At 49.0% G+C, this 23127-nt stretch overlaps 3 protein-coding genes across 3 annotated transcripts in view; all 3 read left to right on the top strand.

Annotated features, from left to right (window-relative positions):
- LOC308136257 (polypeptide N-acetylgalactosaminyltransferase 18-like) overlaps positions 1-7651 on the top strand; it is a gene marked incomplete at its 5' end in the record, with an annotated part of 64020 nt that extends 56369 nt beyond the window's left edge. The window contains one exon of the mRNA XM_080504520.1: positions 5497-7651. Within this exon, the coding sequence (XP_080360646.1) occupies positions 5497-5643 (147 nt within the window). The 3' untranslated portion in view covers positions 5644-7651. The remainder of the gene's footprint in view (positions 1-5496) is intronic.
- Positions 7652-12475: 4824 nt separating this feature from the next.
- Positions 12476-15356, top strand: pyurf (PIGY upstream open reading frame). Its single transcript, XM_080504523.1, has 2 exons — positions 12476-12724; positions 13726-15356. The coding sequence occupies exons 1-2, from the start codon at positions 12531-12533 to the stop codon at positions 13862-13864; spliced, it is 333 nt and encodes a 110-aa protein (XP_080360649.1). The 5' UTR covers positions 12476-12530; the 3' UTR covers positions 13865-15356.
- On the top strand, positions 13942-15356 carry LOC308136261 (phosphatidylinositol N-acetylglucosaminyltransferase subunit Y-like; the record flags this gene model as incomplete). Its single annotated transcript, XM_080504524.1, is given in 2 exon segments — positions 13942-14086; positions 14089-15356. Coding segments are annotated over 2 exon segments (210 nt in total). The 3' UTR covers positions 14154-15356.
- Positions 15357-23127: the final 7771 nt, after the last annotated feature.

Raw genomic sequence — 23127 nt, forward strand, 5'->3', positions numbered from 1 at the left:
CTGCTCTCTCTTTAATCTGGAGCTGCTCTCTCTTTAATCTGGAGGTGTTCTCTCTTTAATCTGGAGGCGCTCTCTCTCTTTAATCTGGAGGTGCTCTCTCTTTAATCTGGAGGTGCTCTCTCTTTAATCTGGAGGTGCTCTCTCTTTAATCTGGAGGCGCTCTCTCTTTAATCTGGAGGTGCTCTCTCTTTAATCTGGAGGTGCTCTCTCTTTAATCTGGAGGTGCTCTCTCTTTAATCTGGAGGTGCTCTCTCTTTAATCTGGAAGTGCTCTCTCTTTAATCTGGAAGTGCTCTCTCTTTAATCTAGAGGCGCTCTCTCTTTAATCTGGAGGCGCTCTCTCTTTAATCTGGAGGTGCTCTCTCTTTAATCTGGAGCTGCTCTCTCTTTAATCTGGAGGTGCTCTCTCTCTTTAATCTGGAGGTGTTCTCTCTTTAATCTGGAGGCGCTCTCTCTTTAATCTGGAGGTGCTCTCTCTTTAATCTGGAGCGGCTCTCTGTTTAATCTGGAGGTGTTCTCTGTTTAATCTGGAGGCGCTCTCTCTTTAATCTGGAGGTGCTCTCTCTTTAATCTGGAGGTGCTCTCTGTTTAATCTGGAGGTGCTCTCTCTTTAATCTGGAGGTGCTCTCTGTTTAATCTGGAGGTGCTCTCTCTTTAATCTGGAGGCGCTCTCTCTTTAATCTGGAGGTGCTCTCTCTTTAATCTGGTGGCACTCTCTCTTTAATCTGGAGGTGCTCTCTCTTTAATCTTCTCACTAATATGATGTTGGAGGAGGAAGATGCTCTAAAATCTGATGTCAGAGGAGGAAGATGCTCTATAATCTGATTAGAGGAGGAAGATGCTCTATAATTCTGTGTTAGAAGAGTAAGATGCTCTATAATCTGATTAGGAGGATGATGCTCTATAATCTGGATTAGAGGAGGAATGTGCTCTATAATCTGGTGTTAGAAGAGTATGATGCTCTATAATCTGATTAGAGGAGGGAGATGCTCTATAATATGGATGTTAGAGGAGGAAGATGCTCTATAACTGGTGTTAGAGGAAGATGCTCTATAATCTGATGTTAGAGGAGGAAGATGCTCTATAATCTGGTGTTAGAGGAGGAAGATGCTCTATAATCTGGTGTCAGAGGAGGAAGATGCTCTATAACCTGGTGTCAGAGGAGGAAGATGCTCTATAATCTGGTGTCAGAGGAGGAAGATGCTCTATAATCTGGTGTCAGAGGAGGAAGATGCTCTATAACCTGGTTTCCCAGCAGCGTCGCTGCACATTGTGATTCATGACAGTGATTCACGGCGGCCCCCCCCCCCCCCCCAGACGAGCTGCTGACTCAGCAAACAGCCTGGATCGATTCGACTGTTAATGCCTGTTCAAGGTTCGTCCATCAATCCTGCTCCTGCTGCTCCTCGTCCGGAGGAGGTGCAGCTCCGGTTCCACTTCAGTGCAGCAGGTTGAACCAACTGTGAGACGGGAGGTTATTAAAACTGCCTCTCTGTTTGATGAATCACTTCACAGTAGTACTCCTACAGATATAGATCTACGTAGAGCTGCACGGGAATATAAAGGAACCGTTTGAGGAATCATGTCTGCTGCAGTTGCATCAGTACGAATTCATCTTTATGTCTATTTACACCAAAACGACGCTCGGAGCCACTGAAAGCAACTTTTTGAAAACTCTGTCTGTAATATATCGTAGTTCTGCACATGCTCAGTAGAGACAAGTTCCCTCCGTCGAGTCATGGCTCCCAGTTCTTATTCTCCTAGAGTCAACGGAATAATAATCCAACTTGGTACTTTTATTTTGGCAATCACTCTAATAACAATCCAACTTGGTAGTTTTGTTTTGACAGTCACCATCATAGCCATCCAACGTGGTAGTTTTATTTTGACAGTCATCATAATAACAATCCAACTTGGTAGTTTTATTTTGACAGTCACCGTAATAATAATTCAACTTGGTACTTTTATTTTTAAAGTAACCATAATAACAATCTTAACTTGGTTGTTTTATTTTGACAGTCACTGTAATAGTAATCCAACTTGGTACTTTTATTTTGACAGTCACTGTAATAACAATCCAACTTGGTACTTTTATTTTGACAGTCACTGTGCTAACAATCCAACTTGGTAGTTTTATTTTGACAGTCACCGTAACAATAATTTAAATTGGTGCTTTTATTTTGACAGTCACCGTAACAATAATTTAAATTGGTGCTTTTATTTTGACAGTCACCATGATAACAATCCAACTTGGTAATTTTATTTTGACAGTCACTGTAATAACAATCCAGCTTGGTAGTTTTATTTTGACAAGTCACCATAATAACACTCCAACTTGGTAGTTTTATTTTGACAAGTCACCATAATAACAATCCGACTTGGTGATTTTATTTTGACAGTCACCATAATAACAATCCATCTTGGATCCTAGTGGACATTCTGTCCACTAGAATGTTCTCATGCTTTTATTTTGCCGAGTGGAGCAGTTGCAGCAGGCGCAGACACTTTCCAGAGACGTTAAAGTTTACCGGGGGAATTTCTTCGCTTCGTCTGACGACATTTATTCAGCAGCTTTGGACATGAAAAAATGTGAAATCTGCCGAATCTCGCCCGCAAAGGAGATCAAAGGCTTCGCGGCGTCGCGGGAATTTGAGGGTCTGTGATTAATCCTCTGTGGGCGGAGGAGGAGGAGCCGATACACAAATATTGACGGGATTAGCAGGCAATGTGTTTGTTCATGCCGAGCTCACAGGGACTTCAAGAGGAACGTTGTTCCGTGGGGAGAGAAAAAAGCAACTTTTTCCACCGTGGAACACGACGACTGCTACTTTAAAGTCTGTGATCACACAACGAAGACTAACGGTTCCAGACGGCGAGTGAAAGATTGATGACGGAGCGGAAACATCCAGAACAGGAAGCCTTTGTTCGCCAAATGAATATCGACTCTCCAGGTTTCTCGATGCACCTTTGCGTCGTTGTTTTTGTCTTTTTCCTTTTAAGAACTCAGCTGTTGCAGCGGCATGAATAAAAGCCTTCCTGCTTCCAGCAGAATTACTTCCACCTCCATATTTCAGGTTAATGTCGGCGTCCCGCTCGCCAGCGTTAATGTTTAGAGACTCCGGCTTTAACTAGGCGCAATTAGCCGACCCGCTAATGGAGCCTCGGAGTCTTTTGTCGTCCCTCAGAGCAAAACCATCAGGGTGAATATGAATTAGAGGCCATTAGCCGATCCGGCGGTGGATCTGGGGGGATGTTAACAAAAGTTTAAAATTAAAACAAAACTGCGGGGGAATCGTGAGCTCAGACGACCTGCAGATTTCTAACTGACACGCGGTAGAACTAGAGCTGCACTCGGTAGAGCGCCGACGCCGCATTTGTCTGTGGAACCGAGTTAGCATCCACAGCTAACTAGCCTGTCAGCTAGCAACATCAGTGTGCGGAACAGAAGCAGAGTTAGCAGTGTGCTACCAGTCGACTAATGGAGCAGAGTTAGCAGTGTGCTACCAGGCGGCTAACAGCAGCGTTAGCAGTGTGCTACCAAGCGACTAACATAGCAGAGTTAGCAGTGTGCTACCAGGCGGCTAGCAGCAGAGTTAGCAGTGTGCTACCGGGCGGCTAATAGCAGAGTTAGCAGTGTGCTACCAGGCGGCTAACAGCAGAGTTAGCAGTGTGCTACCAGGCGGCTAACAGCAGAGTTAGCAGTGTGCTACCAGGTGGCTAACGGCAGAGTTAGCAGTGTGCTACCAGGCGGCTAATGAAGCAGAGTTAGCAGTGTGCTACCAGGCGACTAATGGAGCAGAGTTAGCAGTGTGCTACCAGGCGACTAATGGAGCAGAGTTAGCAGTGTGCTACCAGGCAGCTAACATAGCAGAGTTAGCAGTGTGCTACCAGGCGGCTAACATAGCAGAGTTAGCAGTGTGCTACCAGTCGACTAATGGAGCAGAGTTAGCAGTGTGCTACCAGGCGGCTAACATAGCAGTTAGCAGTGTGCTACCAGGCGGCTAACATAGCAGAGTTAGCAGTGTGCTACCAGGCGGCTAACATAGCAGAGTTAGCAGTGTGCTACCAGGCGGCTAACATAGCAGAGTTAGCAGTGTGCTACCAGGCGGCTAATGGAGCAGAGTTAGCAGTGTGCTACCAGGCAGCTAATGGAGCAGAGTTAGCAGTGTGCTACCAGGCGACTAATGGAGCAGAGTTAGCAGTGTGCTACCAGGCAGCTAACAGCAGAGTTAGCAGTGTGCTACCAAGTGGCTAACATAGCAGAGTTAGCAGTGTGCTACCAGGCGACTAATGGAGCAGAGTTAGCAGTGTGCTACCAGGCGACTAATGGAGCAGAGTTAGCAGTGTGCTACCAGGCGACTAATGGAGCAGAGTTAGCAGTGTGCTACCAGGCGGCTAATGGAGCAGAGTTAGCAGTGTGCTACCAGGCGACTAATGGAGCAGAGTTAGCAGTGTGCTACCAGGCGACTAATGGAGCAGAGTTAGCAGTGTGCTACCAGGCGGCTAACAGCAGAGTTAGCAGTGTGCTACCAAGCGGCTAACATAGCAGAGTTAGCAGTGTGCTACCAGGCGACTAATGGAGCAGAGTTAGCAGTGTGCTACCAGGCGGCTAACAGCAGAGTTAGCAGTGTGCTACCAAGCGGCTAACATAGCAGAGTCAGCAGTGTGCTACCAGGTGGTTAACATAGCAGAGTTAGCAGTGTGCTACCAAGCGGCTAACATAGCAGAGTTAGCAATGTTCTAGCAGACTCTTCGTTCTTGTCCTCTCTGCACTGTGATTGTGACTTTGTCCAGTAGGGGGCGGTGTTCTGCTGCTGTCGGACTCCAATACGAACATTTGCTGAGAAAATAAAAAAAAATTTCTGAAACAAAAAAATGACTTAAATGAATCGTTTTCACTTGTAACTAATCGTGTCAACAAGGTCTCGGAGGTTATTTTCTCCACTCCGTTTATAATCATTTCATTCTCTGTTCCCTGAACTGAAACGCCGCGAGCGTTTTGGAGTTGTGTTCTGGTTACCGCGGCTCTCGGGAGACGGACTTCCTCCTCCGTCGCTCTCGCTCGGTGGGAGTTTGACAGCAGAGTGTGAACGCTTTGATTCCTCCCACGTATCGACGCCTTGCCCACATGCATAGAACTGCTGTTTCACACGAATCCCTCCGTCCCCAAGAGTCCCCGGAAAGTCAGTGTCCTCTAAGAGTATAAGAACATGCGTGTGTGTGTGTGTGTATATATGCATAATACATTGTTTTTGATCTGCTCACGCACATTTGGCGTCGTTTCCGAACGGAGCCTCATTAATAAAATATAAAGGTTGGATTCGTCTGAGTTTGGGACGAATTATTTATACGCTAGTTTGCAGGAAACGCAAACGATGTCAGATCAGTGCTTTTCCCAAACAATAGTGCACTGCTCTGATGGGACGACCCGCCGCCTGTAGAAGAGCCCCGGGACAGGAAGTGAACCGGGTCACGAGACTGTGTTTTGTGTCTCCAGGGCGGTTCCATCCAGAACCTGGAGTCCCAGCGGTGTCTGGAGCTGGTGGAGAGCCGGCAGGCGGAGTTCAGCCTCCAGCTGGTGATTCAGGACTGCGGCGCTCAGAAGTGGACCATCACCAACGTCCTGACCGTCCTCCCCCAGTGAGACGGGTCCTCGGCGGGACGGACGGCGCCGTCGGGACGTCCGGGGAACCCAATCGCCGCTTTACAGGAACCACTTGAGACTCTGAGAGGAGGAGTAGGGGAGCGGGGGAGGGGGGGAGCGGGGGAGGGGGGGGTTCATCACTCCGTCACTAAACGAGTGTCTCAGTTCAGACGGTCTCGTAGAGTCTCAATGCAATTTTCATTCTACCGTTAAATTCTACTGAACCCAGAGCAGAACGGTTCCTCCGTGTGGACGGAGAATAGCGGAGGTAAAGAGAGATGGAGAGTAGCGGAGGTAAAGAGAGAAACTCCCTCGGCAGCTCAGGGGTTTGGAAACGACGGGACGAGAAGTGGAGGATCGTTTTTCTCTGGTTCAGACGTAGAAAAGGCGATTCTAGATTTCCTGTCAACTCTCATAACAGAGTGATGGAGGGAGTGATGGAGGGAGTAAAGGAGGGAGAGAGAGTGATGGACCCTTCACTTCCTCCACCAGGCTGGAAGAACGACAGACGACTCTTCTCTTTCTTTCGTTCAGGAGTTTATTTTTTTAAACAAACTGATCGGAATCACCCGCTGAAGGTGGACGATGTGTCTTTTACCAGGGGGCGGGGCCACAGATAGGCCACGCCCCCTCCTGCCTCCCGACTGCCTCCTTCATGTAAGGTTGTTGTTGTTTTTTTTTTCAGACTCTCTCTATCGATCACGACTCGTCCGTTTTCCGTCGTGAATCCAGACGTTTCTACTTTCCGGGGAATGTCGCGAAACGACCGGCGACGTTCTGAATCCCAAAGTCCAGGAGTTTCTCCTCATCCCGCTCTTTTTGAAACGAAAAGCCATAATCCGAGTCCTCCTGGATCAAAGCTCCTCCAGATTACAGAGTGTGGATTATCGAAGTGCAGAGAGTTTCATTAAACTGATGTTTCCTGTTCATTTCATCTCTGCGCTTGTTTTTCTCGCCACTTTTCCCGCAAAACCCGAATTTCCGTGATTCATTTGACGTTTCGCCTCCAAATAAATCATCAAAGCCGCCAACGTCTTTGGCAGCGAGCCAATCACGGCCTCAGGCTGGCGCTTCCCCGCCTCGTTTCCACGGCAACGGTTTCGGGTGAAAACGAGGGTTTCCGTTGTGCTTCGGGTTCGTTTCGCACGACGGACGACGCCAAACTTTTAGAAAACGGCCTCCGAGGCGGAGCCTCTCCGCGAGGTGCCGTCGTCATGGAAACGGGTGAAGACAAAGCTTTCTGGGGGAAAAATAGCGCAGACCTTCGCCAATGCCGCATTTGTTTATGGAACCAAGTTAGCATCGCCAGCGTGATAGCCGTTACCTCATGTCGATGCTAGCTAGCCTGTCAGGTAGTGACATCACTGTGAAACACAGAGCGTCTCCATGGCAACAGACGCTGATCTGGAACCGGTAAATAACAAATACACGCAAACGAAAAACAAAGCTGCACTGGCGAAGGTGACTTCAGCTCCCTCTAGTGGCCCAACGGGAAAGCTACATCGTTTTCAGCATTTCTGCTGTTTCCATGGAAACGGAGGCCATTTTCAAAAGCAGATTGTGAAACTCGCAACAAGGGAAACATTTGCAGCTGAAACGACGTCGTGGAAACATCGACGGCTAAAAAAACTCGGATCGTCTCGGGTCTCGTCTCCGTCCTCGTCTCCGTCCTCGTCTCCGTCCTCGTCTCCGTCCTCGTCTCCGTCCTCTCTGCACTGTGAGGCGGACTCCGTCCACTAGGGGGCGGCGTGGCGCCAGCGGGAACAGTTTCTCCTCCGTCGAGATCCATGAAACCAAAACGAGTCGGAATCAGAGCAGCTTCAGCAGAAACGAGCTGCCGAGTCGTCTCCGTCACACTCCTCCCTCCGTCTTCACTCCTTCATCTTCATCCCTCCATCCCGCGGGGCTCCGGTCGTCCGGCGTCATATAGAAACACACGTTTGGCTTTAATGTTGGAAATGTTGGAACATCGATTTATTTAATTTTATTAAAACATGTATTTTATTGACATGAGATTTTCCTGTCTTCCTTTTCTGTGTCCTTCGTTTTGACTCTGTAACTCCTCCTCCTCCTCTTCCTCTTCTTCATCCTCTTCCTCCTCCTCCTCTTCCTCCTCCTCCTCTTCCTCCTTCTCTTTTTCCTCCTCTTCCTCCTCCTCTTCTTCCTCCTTCTCTTTTTCCTCCTCTTCCTCCTCCTCCTCCGCCGTCTTCCTCTTCTTCCTCCTCCTGCTCCTCTTCCTCTTCTTCCTCCTCCTCCTCCGTCGTCTTCTTCTTCCTCCTCCTTCTCTTCCTCCTCTGTCCTCTTCCTCTTCTTCCTCCTCCGTCCTCTTCCTCTTCTTCCTCCTCTTCCTCCTCCTCCTCCGCCATCTTCCTCTCTTCCCCTCCTGCTCCTCTTCCTCTTCCTCTTCTTCCTCCTCTTCCTCTCCTCTTCCTCCTCTTCATTCTCTTCATCCTCTTCCTTCTCTTCCTCATCCTCCTCTTCCTCCTCCTCCTCCTCTGTCCTCTTCCTCTTCCTCCTCCTCCTCCGCCATCTTCCTCTTCTTCCTCCTCTTCCTCCTCCTGCTCCTCTTCCTCTTCCTCTTCTTCTCCTCCTCTTCCTCCTCCTCTTCCTCCTCCTCCTCCTCCGCCATCTTCCTCTTCTTCCTCCTCCTGCTCCTCTTCCTCTTCCTCCTCTTCCTCCTCCTCCGCCGTCTTCTTCTTCCTCCTCCTGCTCCTCCTCCTCCTTCTCTTCCTCCTCTGTCCTTCCTCTTCTTCCTCCTCCGTCCTCTTCCTCTTCTTCCTCTTCCTCCTCCTCCTCCTCCTCCTCTTCCTCTTCCAGTCAAAAGAGGCGTCGACATTCCGACTCAATGAAAATCATCAGTTTGTTTTTCTTCATTTTGTTTTCATTAGTTGTTGATTTTTGTCATTTTTTGTCTCTTTTTTTTCCATTTTCAGCTTTTTTTTGTTTTCCTTCCTGAGAGTTTCTGTCTTTTTTTTTCTCAATCCAATCTGTTGGTTTTTTTTAATTCAGTTTCGGTTCATTTTGTGTCTCTGTCTTCGTTTCGTCCTGACTTGTGGACGACGTCTTCTCTCTCCTCTTTTTGACGTCGTTTTAAGTTTCTCTCTGTTCGTTTCTTCATTTATTTTCACTTTGTCGTTCTGTAAACTCTCTTTGGTTGGTTTCTGCCTTTGAGGGGACTTTGTTTTTGTTTCACGGAGGATTCTTTTCTTTTGTCTTCATTTCTTTTGTGTCTTTTTATTCAAAATAATATAGAATAAAATCACAAAATCGTCCTTTTGTTCCGTTAAAACCATCTTTTTGTTCGGTACGTTGACGTGCTGCTCGTTAATTAACAGTGGTGACGACGACTTTCTCTGGGTTTTTATTGCGTCTCGGCTTCACTGCTGCCTGACGGGAGGAACGTGGAGGTCCAGATGTTTTAATCTGTAATCTCAGTGGATTAGCTAGAACCTGAGTGAGTTTCCTGTCGGGGGGTGGGGGGGGGGGGGGCTTCTCCCTGCTCGCTCCTCTTGAGAAAATAACAGCGTGTGTCTGTAGGTTTTCTCTCCGAGGTGAGCACTTTGCTCCGCAGGTGAACACCGACAACAACCAGCAGGAAGCCACTCGGTCATCGGCGTCACGCCGGCCTCCAACATATGTCGGCGCAGTTTCAGCCTCGGCGCTGTGAGGAAGCTGTCAGACGTGATGGATACGTCTCCAGAGCGAAGCAGCCCAGAGGAGGAAGGGGGGGGGGGGAGCCGCTGCTTCATTCGTCCTCTGGAAGATGGAAAAGGAAGGGAAGCATCTACATTAGCAGGTCTGTCATGTCGCAGGCGCTGGGATATATTACAGCCAGGAGCAATTTCTTGAAACAAGTTCGGATCCTGGCAGGAAAGTCTCAGTGCAATAACCTCCGCCATAGGGGTGGAGGGGTGGTGGGGTGGAGGGGTGGAGGAGTGCAGGAGTGGAGGGGTGGTGGAGGAGTGGAGGGTGGAGGAGTGGTGAGGTGGAGGAGTGGAGGGGTGGAGGGTGGTGGGGTGGAGGAGTGGAGGAGTGGAGGGGTGGAGGAGTGGAGGGGTGGTGGGGTGGAGGAGTGGAGGGGTGGAGGGGTGGAGGGGTGGAGGAGTGGAGGGGTGGAGGGGTGGTGGGGTGGAGGAGTGGAGGAGTGGAGGGGTGGTGGAGTGGTGGGGTGGAGGGGTGGAGGAGTGGAGGGTGGTGGGGTGGAGGGGTGGGGGAGTGGAGGGGTGGAGGAGTGGAGGGGTGGTGGGGTGGAGGAGTGCAGGAGTGGAGGAGTGGAGGAGTGGAGGAGTGCAGGAGTGGAGGAGTGGAGGGGTGGTGGAGTGGAGGAGTGGAGGGGTGGAGGAGTGGAGGGGTGGAGGGGTGGAGGAGTGGAGGGGTGGTGGAGTGGAGGGGGTGGAGGGGTGGAGGGGTGGAGGAGTGGTGGGGTGGTGGAGTGGTGGGGTGGGGGAGTGGAGGGGTGGAGGAGTGGAGGGGTGGTGGGGTGGAGGTGTGGAGGAGTGCAGGAGTGGAGGAGTGGAGGGGTGGTGGGGTGGAGGAGTGGAGGGGTGGAGGAGTGGAGGGGTGGAGGAGTGGAGGGGTGGTGGAGTGGAGGGGTGGTGGGGTGGTGGAGTGGAGGAGTGGAGGGGTGGTGGGGTGGAGGAGTGGAGGATGGAGGGGTGGAGGGGTGGAGGGGTGGTGGGGTGGAGGAGTGGAGGGGTGGAGGAGTGAAGGAGTGGAGGGTGGTGGGGGTGGTGGGGTGGTGGGGTGGAGGAGTGGGTGGGGTGGTGGAGTGGAGGGGTGGAGGAGTGGAGGGGTGGTGGGAGTGGAGGGGTGGAGGAGTGGAGGGGGTGGTGGAGTGGAGGGGTGGTGGTGGGGTGGAGGGGTGGAGGGTGGAGGGGTGGTGGGGTGGGGAGGAGGGTGGAGGGGTGGTGGGGTGGAGGAGTGGAGGGGTGGAGGAGTGGAGGGGTGGTGGGTGGAGGAGTGGTGGGGTGGAGGAGGGGTGGAGGGGTGGTGGTGGGGTGGGTGGTGGTGGAGGGTGGAGGGTGGGGTGGGGTGGAGGAGGGGTGGGGGTGGAGGGGTGGTGGGTGGTGGAGGGGTGGTGGGGTGGAGTGGTGGGGTGGTGGAGGGGGGAGGGGTGGAGGGTGGTGTGGGTGGAGGGGTGGGGAGTGGTGGAGGGGTGGTGGGGTGGAGGGGTGGAGGGGTGGAGGGTGGTGGAGGGGTGGGTGGTGGGGTGGGAGGGTGGGGGGTGGAGGGGTGGTGGGGTGGAGGGGTGGGTGGTGGGTGGAGGGTGGTGGGTGGGGTGGTGGTGGGGTGGAGGGGTGGAGGGGTGGAGGGGTGGTGGGGGTGGAGGTGGTGGGGTGGGTGGAGTGGTGGGGGGTGGGTGGTGGGGTGGTGGAGTGGTGGGGTGGTGGGGTGGTGGGGTGGGGTGGTGGAGTGGAGGGGTGGTGGGGGTGGTGGGGTGGAGGAGTGGTGGGGTGGTGGGGTGGGGGGTGGTGGGGTGGTGGGGTGGAGGGTGGGGTGGGGTGGAGGGTGTGGAGGGGTGGTGGTGGTGGAGGGTGGAGGGTGGAGGTGTGGAGTGGGTGGAGGGGTGGAGGAGTGGGGGTGGGGTGTGAGGAGTGGAGGAGTGGTGGGTGGAGGTGGAAGGAGTGGAGGGGGGGGAGTGGAGAGGTTGTGTTGTGGATTGTATTTAGGGGAGTGAGTGGAGAGAGGAGGAGGAGGAGTGGAGGGGTGGTAGGAGTGTGTGGAGGGGTGGGGGTGGGTGAATTCACGTTTGTTTATTTGGTTTTGAAGTGTTGTGGTATTTTTGTATAAGAAGGAGATATGACGCTCGTGCTCTCGTGTGTGTATCATAGGGGTGGTTTGAACTGCTTTTAGTCTTTAGTCTTCCTGCTTTTTTACATACAAAGTATGTTTTTTTTTGTTGTTGTTTTTTTTTATCCAAGACGAAAGTGACCAAATATTCTCAACCCTCATGAAAGATTGAAACTAATAAATTACAGAAACGTTGTGGCTGAGCAGAATAATGATATTCATTCTGAATATTATTTTTTTTTTGAATAATTTAATATTTTGATCGAGTCACATTGAGTTGAAACTGAACGATGCGACACTGCCCCTGCTGGTCCCTTATTAGAATTACACCTAAAAACGTTTCAATTCGATTATCAATATTTATAGAGCTATAGATATTTTACTAGATTATATTCTGAACAACTTATTGAATTTAGATATCGGAATATCTACTGTAAATTGTATTGTTTTTAAAAAAAATTACACGTCTGAGTGAAGCTCACGAAGCGGAACCTTCGACAGCCGGAAGTCGATTCCACTTCCGGCTGTCCGAGCAAACAGAACGTGTTTACAACATTCACCGTCTGCTTCCTTCCTCTTGGTTTTAACACGCAAAGTATGTTTTGTTTTTTTGTTGTTGTTGTTTTTTTATTTATCCCAGACGAAAGTGACCAAATATTCTCAACCCTCATGAAAGATTGAAACTAATAAACTACAGAAACGTTGTGGCTGAGCAGAATAATGATATTCATTCTGAATTATTATTTTTTTTTGAATAATTTAATATTTTGATCGAGTCACATTGAGTTGAAACTGAACGATGCGACACTGCCCCCTGCTGGTCACTTATTAGAATTACACTTTAAAACGTTTCAATTCGATTATCAATATTTATAGACGTACAGATATTTTACTAGATTATATTCTGAACAACTTATTGAATTTAGATATCGGAATATCTACTGTAAATTGTATTGTTTTTTAAAAAAATTACACGCCTGAGTGAAGCTCACGAAGCGGAACCTTCGACAGCCGGAAGTCGATTCCACTTCCGGCCGTCCGGACCGTCCACTTCCTGTTTACGTCCTCCGTCGCTTGGTCCTCGGTGCCTCCCGGTCATGTTGAGGCGTGTCGCGAGCCGCCTGCTGACAGCTCCGGGTGCTCCGGGCCGGTACGCGCTGTTTCCCCCGGTCCTGCCCGCCGCGGCGAGACGCCTGAGCGGCCTGGAGGACGACGCGCCGCCGCCAACGCCGCCCTTCGACGCGTCCCTGCTGGACGTCCTCGTGTGTCCCCTGTCCAAGAAGACGCTCCGGTGAGTCGCTGTCCCGCTCGTCCAGCCGCTTAAAGGGCCAGAATAGAAAAATGGTGAATTCTTGCATCAAAAGAAGGAAAGACTTTGACATTTGTCCAGATCTGCAGTTTAATGCGATGTTTGACTTGTTGTCCTCCAGAGGTCAGAGGTCAGATCAGGTTGACGTGGCTCCTCAACTGAAACCAGTTGGACCCCTGACCCCTGGTCTATAACAAGTCAATCAGACGCTTCCTTCAAAATAAAATACAGTATATGAATTCATAAATATACCCTTTTATCGCCATAACGTGAACGTTTTAATCGGAAACGAACAAAAATAATGATATCTTTAAATATAAAGCGTAAACAACAACGGTCTCAGTGTTTTGGAAATACTCGTCTGGTCTGGAGTTTTTAAAATCCTTTATTTAGACGACTAAAAACCCTGAAATTTAAAGATTTAGTGCAGTAGAACCTTCTAAAAACCATGTTTAAAGCTCATCTGGAAATTTTACCAAACAAATTGCAAAACAGATTCGCCGAGAGGAAAAGTAGATATGAACTGAAAGGAACTGAGGTTTTTTACAAAACTCAGGTTTCAATCGGCCGTAATGGAAAAATGTTCTTGATTGTAAAATGAAAGCTTCTAAATCCATTGATGTTTAATAAACTTGTTAAATTATCAATGTTACAGAAATACGACACTGCAGAGGAGCAGATCAACCTTATTTATTTATTTTGTGTTTGATGTTTTGGAAAAAAAACGGCTGCATGTGAATGAACTGGACTGTAAATGATTTAGTGTTATAAGGGGAAGACATTAGAAGTTTTACTTCTTTCTGCTCCTTTTCATTCATATGACATGCTGCTGCTGTTGCATCGTTTTAAATGAATGAAATAAATAATAAAATGAAAAATGAAATAAAAAAACACGATAAGGAAGTTAAATCCCGACACACAAACAAGTAAATAATAACCTTGTGGGACCGTGATGTCCGACTGACTCTCCGTCTGTCCTGCAGGTACGAGGCGTCCACCAACGAGCTGATCAACGAGGAGCTGGGCATCGCCTACCCCGTCCTGGACGGCGTCCCCAACATGATCCCCCAGGACGCCAGGCTGATCCAGAAGGACCGGGACGCTCCGGAGCAGCAGCAGTAGAGGTCCGGGGTTCCAGGGTTCCAGGGTTCCAGAGTTCCAGGGTTCCAGGGTTCCAGGGTCCAGGGAGGCCCGGCGCCATGTTCTCGCTGTCCCTCATGGTGGGCCTGGTGCCCTTCGTGTCCCTCCTGGGACTCTTCTACTCGGCGGCGGTGGACGAGGACTTCCCCCAGGGCTGCACCAGCAGCGGCAGTCTGTGCTTCTACAGCCTCCTGCTGCCCGTCTGCATCCCGTCTACGTCTTCTTCCACCTCTGGAGCTGGATGGGCCTCAAGCTGTTCAGGCACAACTAGACTGCAGCCGCCAGGACGTCCTCCTCCTGGACCTCCTCCTCCTGGACGTCCTCCTCCTGGACATACTTCTCCTGGACGTCCTCCTCCTGAACCTCCACCTTAACCTCCTCCTCCTGGACGTCCTCCTCCTGAACCTCCACCTTAACCTCCTCCTCCTGGACGTCCTCCTCCTGGACCTCCTCCTCCTGGACGTCCTCCTCCTGGACATACTTCTCCTGGACATCCTCCTCCTGAACCTCCACCTTAACCTCCTCCTCCTGAACCTCCTCCTCCTGGACGTCCTCCTCCTGAACCTCTTTCTCCTAGATGTCCTCCTCCTGGATGTCCTTCTCCTGGACATCCTCCTGAACCTCTTTCTCCTGAACCTCTTCTACCTGGATGTCCTCCTCCTGGACGTCCTCCTCCTGAACCTCCACCTTAACCTCCTCCTCCTGGACCTCCTCCTCCTGGACGTCCTCCTCCTGGACATACTTCTCCTGGACGTCCTCCTCCTGAACCTCCTCCTCCTGGACATCCTCCACCTGAACCTCCACCTTAACCTCCTCCTCCTGGACATCCTCCACCTGAACCTCCACCTTAACCTCCTCCTCCTGGACGTCCTCCTCCTGAACCTCTTTCTCCTAGATGTCCTCCTTCTTCTGGACGTCCTCCTCCTGGACACTCTCCTCCCGGACGTCCTCCCCCTGAACCTCCTTCTCCTGGACGTCCTCCTCCTCCTAGACGTCCTCCTCCTGGACATCCCCCTTAACCTCTTTCTCCTGAACCTCCTCCTCCTGGACACTCTCCTCCCGGACATCCTCCTCCTGGATGTCCTCCTCCTGGACATCATCCACCTGAACCTCCTCCTGGATGTCCTCCTCCTCCTGAACCTCTTCCACCTGGACGTCCTCCACCTGAACCTCTTTCTCCTGGACATTCTCCTCCTCCTGGACATCCTCATCCTGGACATCCTCCTCCTGGACGTCCTCGTACAGGACGTCGTCCTCCTCAAGATTGGAGACCAACGAGGTTCCATCAGACATGTAAAATATAAAGTGTGTTCACATCTTCATCCTCCATCAGATTTGAAATTGTGCTTAAAGTCTGAGGTTTTTTTTTTTCTCGCCGCGGTCCCCTGGAGGCTATGTAGCATGTAGCATTAGCATGTAGCATGTAGCATCCGTCCTGGCGCTCCTCTGCAGTAAAACAAACTTCACTCTCTGAGTCACTGTCCTGTTTTTTCACTGAGGTTCAGATCAAAGCAAGTTTATTAGAATCTTGAAAGGAACGACACTGGAACTTGAATAAATACTCTTTTAATTGATAAATACTGTTGAACGACAGTTCCGTGTGCGGAGAACCGACTCTGAGGGGGAACGTGGAACCAGAGTCTGAACGCAGTAAAACCAGGAAACATCGGGGCTGAAAATTCATTTTGGAGGAAGAAAACAGCGGGTTTCCTCCGGTCGGGCGGCGGCGGCGAGCGTCAGCGGGTCTTGCGGCGTTTGACGTCTCGGCCCTGAGCTAGCTTCATCAGCGGCGACACCGGGCGGGGGGAGTGGGCGTCGCCCTTCGTCTTGAAGAAGAAGGACTCGTTGAGTCTCATCTGGACCCTCCGGACCTGACGGATCAACAAAAAAACGTGTCACTCTGGCGCCCCCTGGTGGTGAAATATTTTGACGAACAAAACAAACAAAAATAATCCGATGATTTTGACAAAAAAAAAATTCCACCTTAAATCTGAGCGAGCGATGAGAAACAAGCACAGGAAGTGAAACTCGGGTCCATTTTCCGTGAAAAGACGTCCGTCTGAACTCGTCACGTCTGATTTTGTCTAATTTAATCTTTATTTTTACCCCGAAAAATAGCGAATTATCGACAACCGACTTCCTGCCCAGTGTCGAGCAACGTGATTGGTCGGTTGATAAAGGTTTTGAAAGGCAGCCTCTGATTGGCCCCGTAGCTCTCTGACTCATCGTGATGCGTTCAAACGCCGAAGCAGAAAAGAGGAATTTAGAAGAATTTTCTTTCCGAGACGTCGACGAGTTCCGTCTGAAGAATCCACACAAGTGGGACCTGATTCTGTAGATCTATGATCTAATACTATAGGTCTATGATCTAATACTATAGATCTGTGACCGAAGTATTAATTTCCGAATGTCATGTCGTTCGTGTTTTTCATTGAAGAGTAAAATATTCTTTGCAGGGAGAAGCAACGTGAAACTACAAGGGGGGGTGAACAAGTACAGGTAGAGGTACAGGTACAGATAGAGGTAGAGGTATAGGTATGGTACTCGTAAAGGTACCTGTAGAGGTATAGGTAGCGGTACAGGTACAGGTAGATATACAGATAGAGGTACGGTGAGGTAGAGGTATGGGTAGAGGTACACGTAGAGGTAAAGGTACAGGTAGAGGTACAGATAGAGGTAGAGGTACAGGTAAAGGTAGAGCTATAGGTAGAGATAGAGGTACAGGTAAAGGTAGAGGTACAGGTAGAGGTACAGATAGAGGTAGAGGTACAGGTAAAGGTAGAGATAGAGGTACAGGTAGAGGTACAGGTAAAGGTAGAGCTATAGGTAGAGATAGAGGTACAGGTAGAGATAGAGGTACAGGTACATGTAGAGGTACAGATGGAGGTAAAGGTAGAGGTACAGGTACAGGTACAGGTACTGAACCCCCTCCCCCGCCTACCAAATATTAGAATCTAGAATATTTCCAGGCCCACTAGAAGTTCTGTTCTACGTCGTCTCACCTGCGCGGCGATTCTCCCGCTGACCTCGCCGTCCTCGCTGGAGGCCGTCGCCTCTGCAGACTTGCTGCCGGACAGGGACCGGGGACTCGGGGTGGATTCCCCTCCCCCGCCTCCCGTCCTCCCCGGCGCCGCCTCCTCCTCCACCTTGCAGGGCCCCCCGCCGTGACCTCTGACCCTGTGCGGCAGGCTCAGGTCCAGCGGCTGCGGCTCCTCGCCGGACGCCGTTGGCGGCGTCGCTCGACGGAAGAAGGAGAGCTCGGAGGTGAAGAAGTTCTCCGTCTGCGTCCAAGCGTCCCTGCGGGACGCTTCCGTCGGGACGGGTCGGAACAGGAAGGGACCGATGCCGGGGGACGAGGGGGACGTCCGTCCGCCGTGGGGACGGCACCGCTTCTGGCGAGCTTTCGGCGGACGCCGGCCCTCCGACCTCCGACCTCCGGCCTTGGGGGACGTCCGGCGGTTTGGACCGAGACGCGACTCCTCGGGGGACGTCCAGGTCTGGGACGCCGTCTGGGGCGGCGTCGCCCGGAACGTCTTCTGGGTGATGAAGAGATCCTGACTGTGGACGAAGCTGCTGCCCTGCGAGTCGTTCTCCACCGCCCCCTCCTGAGGCTCCGCCCCCTTTTGGGTCCCCGCCCCCTTTTGGGTCTCCGCCCCCTCCGGAGTCTCCGCCCTCCTCAGCGACAAGAACTTGGGCCGTTTGATGCGAACGCAACCGGAGGACAAATCAAAGATCACTTTCTTTTTCCTCCCGAGTTTCTCCGGTTCCTTCGTCTCGTCCACTTTCTTCTTCTTCTTCTTCTTCTTCTTCTCCTCCTTCTTCTTCTTCTTCTCCTCCCTCGACGCCGCCGGGGGCTTGAAACAGGAGTCGCTCTTCCTCCTCCCGCCCTTCTCTTTGCCCGTCTTCTCCGTCATGTCGTCCTTCTGTTTCAGTCCTTTCTCATCCTCCTCCTTCTTCTTCTTCTTCTTCCTCTTCTTCTTCTTCTTGGGCTCCGTCTTTATTTCTTCCAGTGAATTCTCAAACAGGAAGTCGCTCATCTGAAGTGAAAAAGAGAAAGTTTAACTTCCTGTTCTTATTCCTCCAACAAGGATTTAACTTCAAAGCTAAATCTTTTTTTTTAAACCCTAACCCTTTTTTTTTTTTAAAGGGTCACTAACTGGATAAATCTTGTAAAATAATCTTAAAACTGAAGCTTTTATTCTGAAATACTGTGATGAAAGAGGCCGTTCCTCTACAGTAACTCAGAATAAACAAGAGGTCAGATTATTTCACTCAAACGTGACTCGTGTCCGACCTGTTTCGTTTTCCGCCGGAGGAAGTGGCTCCGCCACAATAAAAGCTGTTAAAAGCTGCGCTCTCCTCTTTTTTTTTTTTTTTTTTGTTTTACCTCATTCTTCCTCTCCTCTCCTCTCCTCCTCATGTCATCTCGATTCTGTCGCTCCTTTTTAATAACCAATTGAAAATGAATCTGGCTGACCAGGGTTGCCAGATATGGAGGACATCCCCCGATAGGGCAGCAAAACTCTTTACCTTTTAACTTATTTCACGCATTTGTGTGTTTATGCCGTGTGTCTTTTTTAATTATTATTATAACAAATATAATATCTCAACATGATTCCTACACAGGCTGAAATTTGGACTTATTTTTATCGAGGTGTTTGGATTTTACCTCGTTTAGGCCGGAAACAGTGAGTCAAATCTGGCAACCCTGGTGCTGACCGGCGTGACGTCTGTAAACTTTTATTCTGTTTTCGTTTTCAGAAGAGTTTCACGTTTACACAGCCACTTTTTGAAAACGTCCGTTTCCACGGCAACAGCGCAAAAGATGAAAAGATCTAGAAATGTTCCTCCTTGAAGGCAAGTTTTTTTTTTTTTTTTTTAGTCCAGATCCCACGAGAACAAATCCACAACGTAATGACAAATAAATAAATAAATAATAGAGGAGAGAAAAACAGGATTCTGGAGCGGGCGAGGTTCACACCCTGTCTTTTTACCTGGTTTAGTGAGGAAACGCCAATATCTGATGTGCTTTGATCTCAAAGTGTCCATAACGGCGAAATAACACGGGGATGGAGGCGACAAAAAATTTAAAAAAAACAATGCGAGGGAACGAGATCATAGGTATTTATCTCATGGCGACTATGACCTCGTTCCCTTGACTCAATAACTTGAGGGAATCTCGTTTTCCGGAAAAAAAAAGTTTTGTCTTCATATTGAAATTGATGTTTGACGTGACGTCAGAGAATTTTCCAGAAACGTTCTGGGAAACTGTCTCTAAAAAAGTGGTTGTCGTGTAAACGGAATCCCGAAACACTGCTAAAGATTTGCGTTTTCACTTGAATTAAATAAAATTAAATGTATGTTATACGTTATAATTGTTTATAGTAGGTACTTCAGTAAAAGAGGCCTAAAGCTGCTCAATGACATTAGTTTCAGGCTTTAAGAACGAACCAACAGTAAAGCTTCAATATAACGAAACTAATGAATTATATCGTTTTTCGGGTGGAAACAAGAAAAACACAAAATAAACACTTTCTATCGCGTTGTTCTCGTCAGAGGTTTAATTTAAGAAGCATTGCCACCAGTCGAACCGCCAGATGCGCCTGAAATTATTGTTTTTACATCATTTTTCCGAGGCAGATTTTACTTTTATCGGTTAAACTTACCTACGTTTCGGGCGGAAATGCGAAAACATGAATTAAAGGCTCATTAATTAACTCTCTATAAACTTTTCCCGGCACAATTCGACGACTTTTAACAGCTTCTCGGATGCAGGTTGGAGATTTTTGTCTTCCAGTGTCGAGATGTTGCAGTTTGCGTTGAAATAAATGAGGGAATTACCTGAAAAGTGCGATTTGACGCGAAGCTGTCGGGAAACTTCAAAGGGACATTGCCGCCCGGAGGCCGTGATGCATTCATTGACCCGGAGCTCAGCTCGGAATTCTGGCTACTCTCGTAGTCTGGGGTCCCGCTCAGAAAGCTGTGCTGCGTTCACGGACCAGCTCAACGACGTTTTTTTAAATCTGACACTGAAGAGTCGCATTATCGATTGTAACGAGATTAAAGTGGGAAATACGATAAATTTTCAATTTAATTTCAAAACGTTTGTGAAAATAAATATGAATGGACCATTGAAGCATTATGAAAATTATCACAAGACAAATAATGACGATTTATGAATTTAATTTACTTAATTTTATCCCTAATGAAAAAAAAAAACACTAAAATATTTCAGAAAAATATGAACTCAATATTTCAAAATCATGTTTCTGATTGTCTGGGATCACGTCTTCTTCTCTGATATCATTAAAAAGTTTATATTTTATCCATTTTAAAGAATTTATTTTATTTTCAAATTTAAAAAAATATATATATACATATATAAAAATATAGATTCTAGCAATAGCAACTTCACACTGTTCCTTATTTATTTATTATTTATATATGTCAGTGTGTATGTGTATATAATATCTGATACTTGCGATGTTGCACTTCTGGTAAGATGCTAAACTGCATTTCGTTGCATTTGTAATGACAATAAAGTTTAATCTAATCTAATCTTATATATATATATATATATATATATATATATATATATATATATATATATATATATACACTTTTCAAGTCGTTATGTAATAAATATTTATATATGTATATATGTGTATATATATATAAATATTTATAAAAAGACATTCAGGATTATTATGATTCACGTCACACTTTTATTTAAAATTCGTCTTTGCTCCATTGGGTTCAGATGAATTTCTCCAAAATAAACAGCAACTTTACCCTCAACTTCTTCCTTTTCAATAAAATGTATTTTGGGAAATTAAAGAGAAATCCCCCGAGACGTCCCGCGTCCCAGTGTTTGTCCTCCCCGTCCCCCCCCCCCCCCCCCCCCCCCCCCCCCCGCCGTCCCTCAGTTCAGTTCCCGTCTGACGTCTCCTGAACCGAGTCTTTGATTCAGGACGTCTCCTGACGTCACGCCGCAGTAAAACGCGTCACACTCATTAAAACGATGTTAGTTCTTGCGCCGTGGCGGGACGTAACCGTGGCGACGCCCCGACGGTCAATGAGGGTCATAAATCCATTGCGGCCATTGTCGGGGCGAAGACGCAGTGGGACGGAGGAGGTGGAGTCATAGATTTGTCTTGAGGGGACAAAAGGGGAAGCATGCAAAATTGGAAATTTGGACTAAAAAAAGAAAAGAAAAAAAAAGAAAGAGGACAAAACAAGAAGACGTGAGGAGCTTCTTATGTAAAAACACCCAATGAGAGTTTCTTTATAGAAGAACCAGGGTTCACGTACATTCCTGAGCTTTTCAGACGCCACGGAGAAATGTGTCAGAAAATCATCAGTTTACGTCAGCAAGACCCCCCCTTATTGCCCCCCTGATAACCCCCCCCCATGACCCCCCCTCTCTTATACCCCCCCCCCCCCCCCCCCCAATGACCCCCCCAGAGGTGTGACGGCCACCACAGTCATGAAGGCTCATCAATGGACGGAGTCCCGGGATATAAAAAGACGGGGGGCAGCCGGACGCTGGTCCTCCACAACGAGGACTCTGGCTGACCAGGAGCTTCGTCCTCCAGCTTCGTCCAGCAGCTTCATTCCCCAAGTTTCGTCCTCCAGCTTCGTCCTCCAGCTTCGTCCTCCAGCTTTGTCCTCCAGCTTCGTCCTGCAGTTTCGTCCTCCAGCTTCATTCCCCAAGTTTCGACCTCCAGTTTTATCCAGCAGTTTCGTCCTCCAGCTTCGTCCAGCAGCTTTGTCCTCCAGCTTCGTCCTCCAGCTTCCTCCTCCAGCTTCGTCCAGCAGCTTCGTCCTCCAGCTTTGTCCTCCAGCTTCGTCCTGCAGTTTCGTCCTCCAGCTTCATTCCCCAAGTTTCGACCTCCAGTTTTATACAGCAGTTTCGTCCTCCAGCTTTGTCCAGCAGCTTTGTCCTCCAGCTTCGTCCTCCAGCTTCGTCCTCCAGCTTTGTCCTCCAGCTTCGTCCTGCAGTTTCGTCCTCCAGCTTCGTCCAGCAGTTTCGTCCTCCAGCTTCGTCCTGCAGTTTCGTCCTCCAGCTTCGTCCTGCAGTTTCGTCCTCCAGCTTCGTCCTGCAGTTTCGTCCTCCAGCTTCGTCCAGCAGTTTCGTCCTCCAGCTTCGTCCTGCAGTTTCGTCCTCCAGCTTCGTCCTGCAGTTTCGTCCTGCAGTTTCATCCTCCAGCTTCGTCCAGCAGTTTCGTCCTCCAGCTTCGTCCTCCAGCTTCGTCCTGCAGTTTCGTCCTCCAGCTTCGTCCTCCAGCTTCGTCCAGCAGTTTCGTCCAGCAGTTTCGTCCACCAGCTTCGTTCCCCAAGTTTCGTCCTCCAGTTTTATCCAGCAGCTTCGTCCTCCAGCTTCGTCCTCCAGCGTCGTCCTCCAGCTTCATCCAGGTACGTTCAGATCACACCGACTCACCAGTCAGGCCGGTCTGGGTCCCACCAGACAAACTCTTATGTTTTAGTAAAGAGGACAGGTTAAGTTAGTCTGATTCACTAAAAAAAGTTTAGTTTTAGTCAAGAGAACTTAAGTTAGTGTGCCGAACTCCATAGAATTACATTTTAGTTAGTTTGTTTAATTTAAAAAGTTCAGTTTTAGGAAAGAGGACAGGTTAATTTAGTCTGATTAGGGTTAGTCTTTTTTTCCCAGGATAATCTTGAGCTCTAAACCTGAACATTTCTTTGGATTTTAAGAGGAAAAGTGACTTTTAAAATGTTTCATTTTAACAGGAGCTCTGAGGAAACATGGCGTCTCAGACCCTGCTGCTGTGGATGTGTCTGTCCCCGCTGTCTGTGGCTGCTGGAGGACGTCCTCTCAGGTAGCAGCACCGCCGGTGTCCTCCTCTATCTATATCTATCTATCTATCTGTCTGTCTGTCTGTCTGTCTGTCTGTCTGTCTGTCTGTCTGTCTGTCTGTCCGTCCGTCCGTCCGTCCGTCCGTCCGTCCGTCTATCATCCATCCATCTCAGTATTGACGTCGTCACTGTAATAAACAGTGAAACATGAATTCTCCATTCTTCTATCAAAGTGACTTAAAGTGATTTCATCCTTCCTTCTTATCGTTTCCAGATCCTGTTTGTATTTCTGAGTTGATTGACAGTAAATTGACCCAGAGAGCCTCTCAAGCTGCCAACTTACTGTTTTCTTTTTGATATATTGTGATTTAAAGCGGCAGATCAAAGCGCCGCTCGCGGCTGTTTAGACGACGACTCGCTGGTTTATC

The sequence above is a fragment of the Blennius ocellaris genome (genome assembly GCF_963422515.1).
Source record: "Blennius ocellaris genome assembly, chromosome: 11".
In the NCBI taxonomy this organism is placed as follows: Eukaryota; Metazoa; Chordata; class Actinopteri; order Blenniiformes; family Blenniidae; genus Blennius; species Blennius ocellaris.

Coding starts and splice junctions, on each gene's coding strand:
- pyurf (XM_080504523.1), top strand. CDS start 12,531: ATGTTGAGGCGTGTCGCGAGCCGCCTGCTGACAGCTCCGGGTGCTCCG. Junction 12,725..13,725: donor CTGTCCAAGAAGACGCTCCG/GTGAGTCGCTGT, acceptor TCTGTCCTGCAG/GTACGAGGCGTCCACCAACG.